The sequence below is a fragment of the Juglans regia genome, chromosome 3 (genome assembly GCF_001411555.2).
Source record: "Juglans regia cultivar Chandler chromosome 3, Walnut 2.0, whole genome shotgun sequence".
NCBI lineage: Eukaryota > Viridiplantae > Streptophyta > Magnoliopsida > Fagales > Juglandaceae > Juglans > Juglans regia.
In genome coordinates, this window is record NC_049903.1 from 26,869,151 (window position 1) to 26,882,029 (window position 12,879).

The 12,879-nt window shown below is 37.1% G+C and overlaps 1 protein-coding gene across 2 annotated transcripts; it reads right to left on the reverse strand.

Moving 5' to 3' along the window:
• Positions 1-213: 213 nt before the first annotated feature.
• Positions 214-10,978, reverse strand: LOC108984152 (ethylene-insensitive protein 2-like). Of its 2 annotated transcripts, XM_035688880.1 has the most exons (9): positions 10,633-10,977; positions 8,629-9,306; positions 8,510-8,547; positions 7,750-7,836; positions 7,453-7,563; positions 7,163-7,375; positions 4,569-4,748; positions 1,795-4,461; positions 214-1,393 (listed from the first exon to the last, which is right to left on the reverse strand). In XM_035688880.1, exons 2-9 carry the CDS (start codon positions 8,765-8,767, stop codon positions 1,040-1,042), a joined length of 3,789 nt encoding a protein of 1,262 aa, XP_035544773.1. In that variant the 5' UTR covers positions 8,768-9,306; positions 10,633-10,977; the 3' UTR covers positions 214-1,039. The 2 variants fall into 2 exon arrangements, with proteins under 2 accessions (XP_035544773.1, XP_035544772.1); XM_035688879.1 differs by having other exon boundaries at positions 8,510-9,306; positions 10,633-10,978.
• Between the last annotated feature and the right edge of the window lie 1,901 nt (positions 10,979-12,879).

Genomic DNA, 12,879 nt, shown 5'->3' on the forward strand with positions numbered 1-12,879 from the left:
ATTTGAATTTAGTTTTTTAAGATAATTTTTGTTTTGAAATTTGTAAAAATTTTATTGATTTGTGTTAAATAATGATTGGGTATCGATTGGATAAAAATTTCAAAAGCTGAAATAGAAAAATCGAGATTTAAAGATATTTGTTTTGATTTAAAATAAAAAAAATAAAAAAATTTGAAAAACCAAACATGCCTCATCATGTTGTACGGAAAAGTCTTACTCTCAATACCATATTTTATTGACTTGTTCTTTATAGCATATAGCAGAGATCAATGAGCATCATCCTCATGATTTGATTGATTAGTTCTTTTAGAGAATAAGCATAGACCTATAAGCACATTTTCCATGATTGTACCACTAGACACTAGCAATAACAAAGCTTGCAGCAACATTTGTTAGGCCTTCTTCGCTCCACCAAATGAACTTGCACCAGTTGCGCACCTACAGCAGCAATGTCTTTGGTAGCTCTTTGGTGCCTTACTAATTGGTAAATGCAGAGATACCAAGAGCACATGTATCAAATCAACACTACCTTTTGTCAGGAACCCTAGCTGGTGGATGAACCGTCTATCAAGGGATGTCCGAGTCTGAGTTCTTGATCATGACTAATGACTTTGTTCCAATAACCCTTTTCATGACCTTTAGCCAAGGAAGCCACTGGACCAGAAAGAATTTTTACTGGTAACCAGCAAAGGCAACACTGGCGTTTTGGAGCATTTGCGGCTTCAATTCGTTTGTGAAAGTGACAAGTAGCCAACAACACAATTGCAATAACCAATTTCCCACCTTTCTTCTAACCATTTTGATTAATTCTGCTGCAATTACACATCCAGCAATTCTTATCCTATGTATATATAACACACATGGGAATAAAATTTGCAGCACAGAGAGAGAGAGAGAGAGAGAGAGAGAGAGAGAGAGAGTCCTCAAACAACTGAGGACAACTGATCCAGACCATGAGCTGCTGTCCAAAATCAAGCAGCCCCACAATCACTGAACCACCGACCAAGGGTAAAAATCTATGAGCTATATGGAGCAGATGTCAGAACTTTCGTGGCCCAGAACTGTCGTGAGCACCAACAGGTTTGTTGGATAATCGACGCTTGTAGCGTTTGAGGACAGATGCCAGATTTTCTTTTCCTTTAGGGAAAGCCACATCACCAGCTGCAGTTCCCGTTCTGCCCTTTCGGCAAGAAATTGCAATCTCTACATCCTTGATCATATCTAGGAGCATCCCTGCAGTGGTGCATTTCCCCCTGCCTGGTTTTGAAGCAGGGGGCAGCATTCCATTTGAAACAGGTGGGATTGTCTTCTGTGGGAATGCCGCAGGGATTTGAAGGCAGAAGCACGGGACCATTGGAGATCGAGGTTTGGTAAATGCAAGATCTATGATCCCCTATTTGTAAAAACACGTCATTGTCAAGATTAACAAGCTAAGAAGATTTTTTAAGAAAAAAAATCACTAAACATTTCAAGATCATTTTGTGTTTTAGTAGAGCACTGTATGCTTCTTGTACTCACTGATTGAAACAATGGGTGGAAAACCCCCTATGACAGATGAATTTAACGAGATATCCCAAAAAGTGCAGCAGGTATTCATCAAGCAGAGATACTGGATAGAGACACGAATGGTAAAACCTACCCGAACCAAACTAAAGTTAAACAGCAAAAATATGTTTACTGCTTGGCGAAAAAAGGGGCTAACAAGATACTGATCATAGTGCAGAGATCGTGATTACCACAAACATGCGATGCTAAACATATAGTAACAGCATAAACTAGCATATAAATATTTACCTGAAGACGGTTGAGTACATAAGTATATTTCCCCCACAGCTCTGGCCGGCTTTCCATGAGTGATAGGTCAAGAATCCGGTGGATGCACCACACCCCAAAGCTTACTATCAAATCTGATCTCCAAACACAGCCCTCCCCACAAAGAGGAACAGACGAAATCAAAAAGTTATTGAAACTCGCCTCATTAATCCTCATTGCAGTACCAGACTTTCTCTCAGAAGACAAATACTGAGGCTCACCCCCATGAATTACCCGATTTATCTCTCTAGTTTCAGCTTCATATAAAAATCTCTCCCTAGCAGCCACGCGGTCTATTAGATCCTCATCAGCCCCATCATTTTGGCTAAACAACCAATCAGATCCTTCCAATTTCAGTAGCTTTACAATGCAATGTCTGAAACCCTGGAGAAGTTTGGCCTCAGAATCCACAATAGAAGTAGCTTCTTGAGTTATTGAACCTAGCCTACTTCCAAATCCTTCGCTACCAACAGTACGAATTTTGTCAGCTACGCCAAACTGTTCGTAAGGTTGTCTAGACCAGAGGGATCCAGTATCGATACTAGGATTCAACTGTGACGTAAAACCACCTCTGTAAACTTTTGATGGAGAGAGTTCATCAAATGCCAAAGGAGGTCCTGCCCTTGATCCTGAATTTGGATAACCAGTTCTACCAACAGAAGATCCATATCCAATGGGACTGTCCCATTGAGTAATCTTATCAGGTACATACAAATCCCGAGGTGGGACAGAGAATCCTGACATGTCTGGCAAGCTATGGTACTTCTTCGTGTTGGCTGAACTTACCACACTCTCAGCCGGTCCAGAAGAACAAAGATCATGATATGGTCTTTCTGAATGCAATGGACTTTCTCTGGATATTGCCAGGTTCTGGTAACCAGAAGCCTGATCAGAGCTTAATCCATTTTGCATCTTTTGCCCCAATGCATATGTAATCGAGTCTTTGTAGCTTGAAACACCCAAGGATGCCGCCTCCATCTGATGATTCGGGTGATCAGAGTTTCTGTCTTTAGCCATTCGATAGGATGCAATCTGATAACCATGTACTGTAGCTGGCTGATTATCCAAGCTTTCAAAAGATGGAATATTGCGCACACTAGAATAGCGTCTCTCACCAAAGTCAACATTGCGGCTTGAATTCTGCACATATGCATCCAACAATTGCATGTGGTTGGACCACAATGAGGAAGTTCCCCTTTGAACCCCATATGATGACTCTAAACTCCTTTGCATGTTCTGCTGCTTGGGAGAACCATATAAGCTTGAGTTAATTAGATTATCAGATCCCCTGCCTCCCACAGATGGGAAGCATCCAGAAAACTCCCTTGCAGTGGTATCCACTTTTAGAGATGAAGAGGCAGACTTAGAATCTACTCTCAGCAACACATCCAGTTTCTTAGACTTTGCTTCATAAGTAGCCTGGCCATGGAAATCATACAGCTGTCCCCAAAACTCGTCAAGAACTGCCGCTAGTTGACGCCTTGCAGCACGCCCCAATCCTGCTAATCTTGAAAGACTTCCAGCACCACTGCCACTTTCATCACCTTTCCCACTAAGACTTCTAAAAGATCCTGGACCCTCGGATGTGAAAGATGGGGTGCCCCCAGAAACCCCTTTAGATGCTTCGGGCTCCCAGGTGTCTCCCTCATCATCTTTTTCAGTTTGTAGCTCTCCCTCAACACCCAGAGTCTTCTCCAGAGGGTCCATTAATCCACTTTTGGCAGTCCCATCGTCCAGCAACTTAATATCAGAAAACTCTTCAGAAAAAGTTGAAACTGGGACTGACTCTACCAGGGTTGCTGATTCCTCCAGAGCAAATACAGGAGAGCTCGAAAGCATTGTACTAGAGCAATTTTCCTCCACATTAGTCAAAAGAAGCTCTTGATCAGGCTCCATAATAGTTTCAGGCAAACCAAGATCAAAATTTGCAACTGGCATATCTGAATGACTCTTCCCATGTGCTGAAAATGGTTCTTGCTTCAGAACAGGAGCCTCTCCATGATATCCAGTTTCAGTTAAATCAGTTTCCTCTGTGTCTGTGGACAAATCAAGTATAGCCTCCGGTGTAACCCAGTTGGAGATCTGAGCATCTAATGCAGCATTTGCAGACTTTAATGGAGTAGCTAATAGCCAGAGCATCAAACAAAGGGATGCAAAAGCAGTGACAAGAAAAACTACATAAGTAAAAGATAAACTACCCCCCATGTTCCACCTCAAATTACCGGCCCAGTCACTATTCCCCAATATCATTTCTACGATAAACATAACCTTCAATCCTAGCATCCCAATAAATGTGATGATTGCTAGAAACTCAACAAAATGAGAAATTTTGTAGACACCCATTATCGGTCTTGATGCAGCAACACGGAACAGGGGGATCACAGAAGATGGAAGCAGTAGAGCTACCATCACCTGTGTGAATATAAGCAATTCATAGATCCCTTCAGCTCCTGAACTCCAAACACAGTAAAGGGCTGGAACAACAGCAATAAGTCTGATTGTGGCACAATGAAGCCAACCAGGAATGTCTAGTCTTAAGAAATCGTGCAAAACTACTTGCCCACATTGACTCCAGGTTAATGATGTGATTAGATTAGAGAAAAACAGAACCAATAGATAGGCAGCGGGAGCTAGAGGAGTTGCAAAAACCTGCATTGAAAATATATAGAAATTTATCTGATCAGTATCTATCGAGATACTGAACAATATCATAGTTGGCAGTCAGCAAGAATAGAAAATATAGGAAAAAATCAAACCTGTTCCATTAGTGACATGGCGTCCTGAAAAGTGAGCAAGACATCACTGTCTAACACATTTGCTGCTGAGACCATCAGCACATAATTCACCAGATAAATACAACTGAAGATGCTGAAGATGGCAACAAAATGCTTATGACACAAGGCATCCTTGGAAATGTTTGGCGATGACATAGGTTGCTGCAAGAATATTATGACAGACAGCAAATATCAGAATTTATTTTGACAAGCACACGTCTGAAACAACGTATATCAACACCATTCTACCCAGACAATTTGTTTTGCCGGGGGGAAAGGCAGACACCATTCTACCCAGCACAGGTCATGAAGTACCCTTTTAAGAATCTAAGAAAAGTTTTTTGTAAGTCACAAAAAATTAAGTGGGAGAAAGAGAGCATAGTTCAAGTGTTTAATGCACTGTGACAGAGAACATGCCATAGTGTAGATCATTTTGTTTAGGCTATCACATGATCAAATGACTAAAGAATATCAACAAGCATGCACTAAATGGAAAGTAAACCAAGAAAACAATATGTAACAATTAAGAAAGGCATTTATGCTACAATAAGTGCAAAAGACCATAAAATAGAGAAGCCAATGCACCAGAAGAAACCACACCAATGACTTATTTAAAATTGCTAATTTGTAGACATGGAAGAACCAATAGTGTCATATAACATGTATTCAACATTGATCTCCAAAAATCATTGATACATGTTTAAAAAATTCTAACAAGAAAGGGTAAATGTATTTGTCCCTCTATTAGAGACGTTCCAAAAATGTCTACGATCGAGTAAATAGCTCTACGAAGGAATGGATCGGATCAAAATGGAAAGTTAGTTATAGATTCGAATTTTAGGGAGTCTTGGGAAGGATGGTGCTCGAATGTGGTACGTGGACCATATGGGGTGGATTTGTGGAAACACATTTGAAAAAGGTGGGAGACTTTCCTGAGCCATGCACGTATTGAAGTAGGCGATGGCTCTTGAGTCAAATTTTGGCACGACAAATAGTGTGGTGAACAAAGCCTCAAATAAACATTCCCTGACGTTTTTGACCCTATCTGGGCAAAGGATACTTCAGAAGCTAATCTCTCGTTCTTCTCTCATGGCTCCCCTCAATAGAATGTAGATTTCATTAGAATAGCACAAGATTAGGAGTTGAAGGTTATCATTGAGTTCTTTGCCTTAATATATTCCACCTGGGTGACTGAGGGCACCATAGATAAGATCAGTTGCAATCCCTCCAAGAAAGGTAGATTCACAGTTAGATCGTCTACCAAATTCTAACTAGCCAAAGCACGACAACTTTTCCATAGAGGAATATATGGAAGACGAAAGCCCCTCTAAAAGCAGCTTTTTTTGTTTGGACAGCCTCCCTAGACAAGATTCTTACTCAGACAATCTGAGGAAACGTCGAGTAATGACATTGTACTGGTGCTACGTGTAAGAAGAATGGAGAATTAGTAGATCACCTACTTCTACATTGTGAGGTGGGGTCATGCCTCATAGACTGGTGGATTTTTAAGCAAGCTGGAGAGGACTCCAAGGCAATCCTCAAGTGGCAGCAATATGGAAGATGGCCCCTATATGTATATGCATGTGTTCGTGCATTTGGCGGGAGTGAAATGATAGAAGCTTCGAGGATCAAGAGGGGACAATGAATCAGCTTAAAGTTCTCTTCTTTAAAACCTTGTTCTTATGGGCCCCCAGTCCTTGATTATAATGGTCTAAATAACCTTGATTTTCTACTTTCGGTTGTAAACCCTAGTTAAGTACTTTTTCATGTATCCTTCCTGTTTACTTGGGCTATGCTGTCTGTTCTTATGAATAAAATTCTTGAATACCTATCAAAAAAAATATTCTATCTAAAAGTGGTGTCCAAAAGAGTTTTATGTCCAAATACACAAGGAGAACCTCCAAAACTATCAATGGTTGCGATGAAAGAAGCTTATACATCATCCTCCACGATCTTTAGCCATTTAAATATTTTTCAAGAAATTCTTTCAAGAAGATCCAGTGCCACGCCAAAATTCAATGAGCCAACATTCTGCAGGCATGGATTATGCAGAGGAACCAGCATTACTAACAACAGACCTGTAAAAGCTAAGGATTGTGAAATGTGGCAGAAAAGTATTCCACCTGCAGAAAATTTAAAATATACAGAGATCAACTACCACAGCTTTAACCATTAGATTCTTATGCTTCTGCAGTTATTTCGGAGGCTTCACATTCCATTGAACTCGTTATATTCCTAGATCAAATCTTTTACAGGTCAAATTCAAAAATAGGAAGAAAGCACCAAACTAAAGTGCACATGCCTGCATGCGAACAACTCCAAGAATACCATTATTGATACTAGTAAAACTTTATAGAGAAAAAACTCAAGATTCTATGTTGATACAGAGCAGCAAGAAGGAATCCCTCACATAAGAATTATTGCAACACAGTTTACAAAAACAAACAATGTGAATTTAAAGGAAATATATAATTCCAGATTCATTCATGTACCTTTCAGAAACTAAAATAAAAATAAATAGGTGCAGACAAAGTACATAGTTACAGGCAGATAACGGGAATAGAAGACAACGATACCTGTACAATTGAAGAATGGAGAAAAAAGTTATGAGGCATGATGCTTGCCCCAAGAAGACTCATCAATGCAAATGCATTCTCCCCACATAACTTTGTTACTGTCAAATTCATGGACAGTGAGACTTCTGCTTGACTGATGAGTACTCCAAGGATAACAGAAAGCAAAATAAAGCCTGATAGGCATATACATAGGAACTTTGCCTTGCTGTTTTCCTGCAAAATTAATTAACAGCATTACAATAAAAATGCAAAATTAGACTTCCAAAAAGAATGCACATGAGCACACTTACCAGGAGGATGGTAAAAAGTGGAAATAAAACAGCACTGATAGCAGTCAAAAAGACACAAGAGAACAAGTCCCAGCCAAAAAGAAGATTAAGTCCATGTGCAAGGCCCAAGATCTAGTAAAATCAATGTAATAAAACGTTAGGGATAAAACAAAACTGGTATTAAATGATGAAAATTATATATTAAAGTTCATATCCAATTCCATCATAACTTTAAAGAGCAAACATAAAAATACTTTTTTTCAAAATAGACAGCTAGAAAAAGGATGAACAGTATTGTGATGGTGAATGAGAAATTACCATGGTAAGGTCCAATGCAATCACAGAAAGCTCTGCTTGGACTCCCAAGAATAAGCATGTGAACTTATCATACTCGTCCCAGCAAATCTTTGGCATAAAAATTTGGAAAGAAAACAAATTAGAAATTTACAACCATACTCCCATAGAGCAACTGTGAGCATTTTTTGTGATTATGGGCCTTGACGGCAGAGTGGAACAAGCAGAGGAATCAATGGCCAACCACTTCATTGGATAATCAACTAGATCACCATAACTAAGTGAAATAAATTGTAATGGCCTAAGGAAGGCCCAAGCCAAATCTGGAGCCATACTCCAAAAACTAGTCAAACGGCACAATTGGAGCCCCTTGTAATCATTATAAAGGCAAAAACTTCTCCCTCCCAACGAATGGGGGATCCCATTTATAACCTATACTCACTCATATGGGATATCACATAAATATACAAATAATAAGGTAGCTGCATGCATACACAGCTAACTACCAATCTACCTAGGGACCTAAAAAAATAGAATACAGGTTATAACATCAGTACTCAACCTTCTCCACATTGCTATTAATGAATTATGTTGACCACAGCAAAACAGACAAAATAGATTCATACTAAAATACACCAGTTATTCTCATTTAAACTTCCATTTTGCGGGGTGAAAGGGCAAAGGGTGACACAAAGAACCAGAAATTGACAGTACTTCACAACAACGAGAAATATAACCATAATTCCCAGCCAAATTAAGACCCTAAAGATAAAGAAACAAATACCTGAGCAAGATCTCTTCCGGTGACCAAGCCAATCCGAGCTGATAGGTATTGACAGAAAATAGCAGAGAGATTAAAAACAAGCATCAATGCTACCAAATCGAAATCAAAATGGGCACCACCTTCAATAGTCGCTGCCCACTTTCCAGGGTCAACATATCCAATTGAAATCAGAAGCATAGGTGCAACTGCTGGAAGTAGCTGATTGAGACTACCCAGAATCTTGTTAGAAGTAGAACTCTCAGATTCCATGTTATTCATCGGTACTTCAAACAAAACAGAGGTACCAGTCCACTAAAATATTTAAATAACACTTATGAGCAACAGAAGGGACCTCCAGTTGAGTGTAAACTTATAAATCACATGGCTTCCAATCTTGTTTGCGAGAGGGAGCGTACAACCTTCAAAATTCAATCACTGAGACATTGCAATTTCTGGGATCAACAATGCTTAACCACAGTAAACCACAAGTCTAATCCAACATATCCAAAAAACTTCAATAAAAGGTTATAGCATTCCTTATCAAAAAAATGTTATAGCATCCAATGATGACCTAGGTGAGTTTAAGTCTTTCAGGCCCTATAATGCAACTCACTTGAGTCAAACAAAATAGCTTTTAGTGCAGCTGCGATGATAATAAATTTCCAATACTCGCCGCAGTCTTTAGATACCAAACTGATGCTTTTAACAAAATCCACTCGGATGCCAACCAAGACAATCTCAACACCCAACTGACTTCCACAGGGCAAACTCTGTCAAATGGAATCGCCTTTCTTCATGCGCCTTGATTAGGTCTAATCCTGATTCAATAAATCAAATCAGTTTACTAACAAAAAGATGAGAAAAAGCTCAAATTCAAATGAAATGTAATAAAACTTTTGACAATACTTTTGAAGAAACAACTTGTTATATGAGCACAATCTGTAACTGAAATCACGACCAAATCAAAATGAAAACGCTAACTTAAAAACCATGCGCAATCAAGTTATAAAACTAGGCTTTTCTTTGATAAGTTCAAAAAAAGATATGCTGTTTTATATGAGAACAATAGCTTGTGCTATTGAAAAGAAAAATTGAAAGCAGTTACAATTTAAAACAACGTGAAGTCACAGTAACAAAAATTCTTGATAATTAAATGTAGGAAATCACAGAGAAGAACCTTATTCCACACACTATTGCCACTGACTCAGTATGGATTGACTAATAAAATTCTGAGGTAATGTCCCTTAAAAAAACAAAACTTGTTGCGGTTCTGACTATGAAATGCCTATCTTCTATAATCTCTTTGTTAGAGAAAGCTCAAAGGGTTAATGGTGAGCTTAAGTTTACTTCCCAACCTCTTTGATCGAAAGGCGCGTGGGGTACGGCCCTGCGTGAGATTCCATTCACAATGGTGCACCGACACAGAGGCCCAACATAAGTAAATTCCAAAAAGGGAAATTCCAAATCAAAATGGTCTATACAACGGTCCCGCAATTCCTCTTTGCATGCTCCAAATTTTGTCGGAGTTCCAAATTCATTGTTAGTAAGAAATCATGCTCAATTATATATCAGCACAACACAGATGAGAATACCAAAAAGATGGGCCGAAGTAAGTTTAAATAAACAGCACAAAACAGAGCAAATCCAAATTAGTGTGTATACTTACCGGAAAAATACTCACTCGGTTCTAAATAACAAGAAGGAAGATGAGTATAGCTTTAACTATAGGAACCACAACAAGAATATTAAGCACGTGAAATCAAAGAAGAAGAATCTATTACAACCCCATTAAAATTCAAACCACAAACATCAACAAAATGCAAAGGCCCAGCTCAAAACCCATATCAGATCTTCATAAAGCAACACTAAAACAAGAGCAACAACAAAAACAACCGAAAAGAGACTCAAAAGTAGAGGCGTCCAAAACAAACAAAAAATCCGAAGCCCAACGCCCTAAAAAGAAAAAAAAAAAAAAATCAGAAACGGCCGCCATGGATCTGTGGCAAGGAGAAAATGAGCGTCAAAGTAACCAGCTTGCACAAATACCGAGGTTGATGATGATGTATAAATATATATGTAGTTGGGTCTCAATCAGAACCAAACAGATGGCCGTGTGGCTAGGGTTTTTGGGAAAATGGTTTTACCTTCTTCTTCTTCTACTGTGCGTGCGTGCTCTCGCTTTTCCTTTCTCTGCCAATCCCCATCTGATCTAGTCCTACTAGTAGATCTCAGACGCTCTTATACGACCCCACGGTTTGGTTATTTTATTCATATATTTTGCATACAAAGAGAGAGAAGCTCAACTCTCTGGGGAGAGTGACTTGAGAAGAGATAGAGAGAGAGAGAGAGAGAGAGAGAGAGGGAGGGGGAGAAGAGGAAAAAGAAAAGAAAAAATGGGTGGGCTTTCAAGGCCAACTTGAAGAGAGCGAAAGCGCAGAGAGAGAGAGAGAGAGAGAGTATGTGAAGTGGGCAAAAGTTTCAACAAAATATGGTAAAAGCTAGAAAGCTCCAAAAGACAGTTAACGTTTCCTCTACTTTTTTTTCATTTATAGCTGAGAGTTTCTTTTTTTTCCTCGTCGTCGTCTTCTTCCAGTCTTCTCTCTCTCTCCGTGACAATAAACAATCTCTCTCTTTGCTGAGTTAAGATGATGGCAGTTCAGAAGCGTTCGTGTATTCTGTGCTCGTTTTGTCAGATGGAGTTAAAAAGATTGAATCACCTGCCACTTGTACGGTTACAAAAATCCATGTTCCCAAGGTTATTCTAGCTCTCCACCCATATAATGTCACATACTCTATTTGCTTCCTTCCGCTTTTTCAAACAAAACATTTTGGACGGTTTGGCTTTTCATATTATCTCATCACATATTATTTTAATTAATAATTTAATTATTATTTATTATTTAAATAAATTCATAATCTCGTTTATTTTTATAATTCATCTCAACTTATTTAATCATTATATTTTTTTAAAATTTTTACATAAAATTAAATAAACAATTAAATTTTTTCTAATTCTAAAATAAAAATAATATTAAAAAAATATATTATAATAATATCTTATTAAACTTTTAACTTTAATCTCAACTCATCTTATCTCATTTCATATAATTATTACAACTTTCTCAAATTTTTACATAAAATAAAATAAAAAATTCATTTTTTTCAAATCTCAAAACAAAAATAATATTAAAAAATATATTCTAATAATATTTTATTTAACTTTTAACTTTAATTTTAACTCATCTCATCTATAAAAATAAACGAAAGTAACTGAAAACAAAATCAAGTTCTCAAAGTCTATGTTTTTTGAAAATGTCATTATTAAGAATAATTAGAAATTGATAAGGTTATCCAGGTGTTGTGAGACCAAACTTTGATTTATTTATAATCGTTGTAGAATTATTTATCCTTTGATATGATTTTTCTCAAATACTTTTTTTTTTTTGTTGTATTAATAGTAAAATAATAAATCCGCATCTTAATAATGGACAGGAGTCTTAATATTATAATATTTCATGCACCTAAGGACTAATCATTTTGATTCCATGACGTAAACAAGAAGGGCAACAGTAAGAGCAATTGCAATGGTTTATGTATTTTTTATATTTATATATAATATCTCTTCAAAACGATGTGCATTGAATTATATATTTTCAATTTTTACATAATTATGAACACCATTTCAATTTAAAGAAATACTGTTTACTTTCTAAATATTATTTTATTATTATTATTATTATTTTCTGGATTTTCTGGATTTTTTCTTTGCTGGTTGCTCATCAACAACAAGCCATCAAGCTCTGCAAGCCATTCGTCATCGAGCTTATGGGGTTGATTTAATGGTCTATGGTGTTTTCTTTAGTATTTTACCATTTTGCAATGATTTATCATCGATTTTTTTTTTCTCAAATCCGTTTGGCATGATAGAAAATGGTCAATCAGATTTTTTTTTTTTTTTTTGAAAAAAAAAAAGTGGAAAAGAAAACGACAGCGCCACGTCAGAAGATGTACAAATTCCCTGTACAAAATTTTGGACCTCTCTCTCTTTAAAAAATTAAATAATAATAAAATAGTAACATTTTATTATTTAATAAAAAAATATATAATTCAACGTGATTTTATATATACATATAGAAAAACTAATACTACTGTAATACGCGTAAAATGTTCGAGTATGATATCATTCTAGTTTAGATATTTCTCGAAAGAGTTGTTTCTTTAAATAAATAAATAAATAAAGAATTTATATATTTATGATATGTTTGAGATAAGATATAAAATATCTTATTTTATAAATAAAGTCGTTGATCCAATCGCATGAGTGACTTGTACGTGCTGAAGATAAAAAGGGATGTACATTTTTAATATATTACCGTAAGATTGGAAGCCAT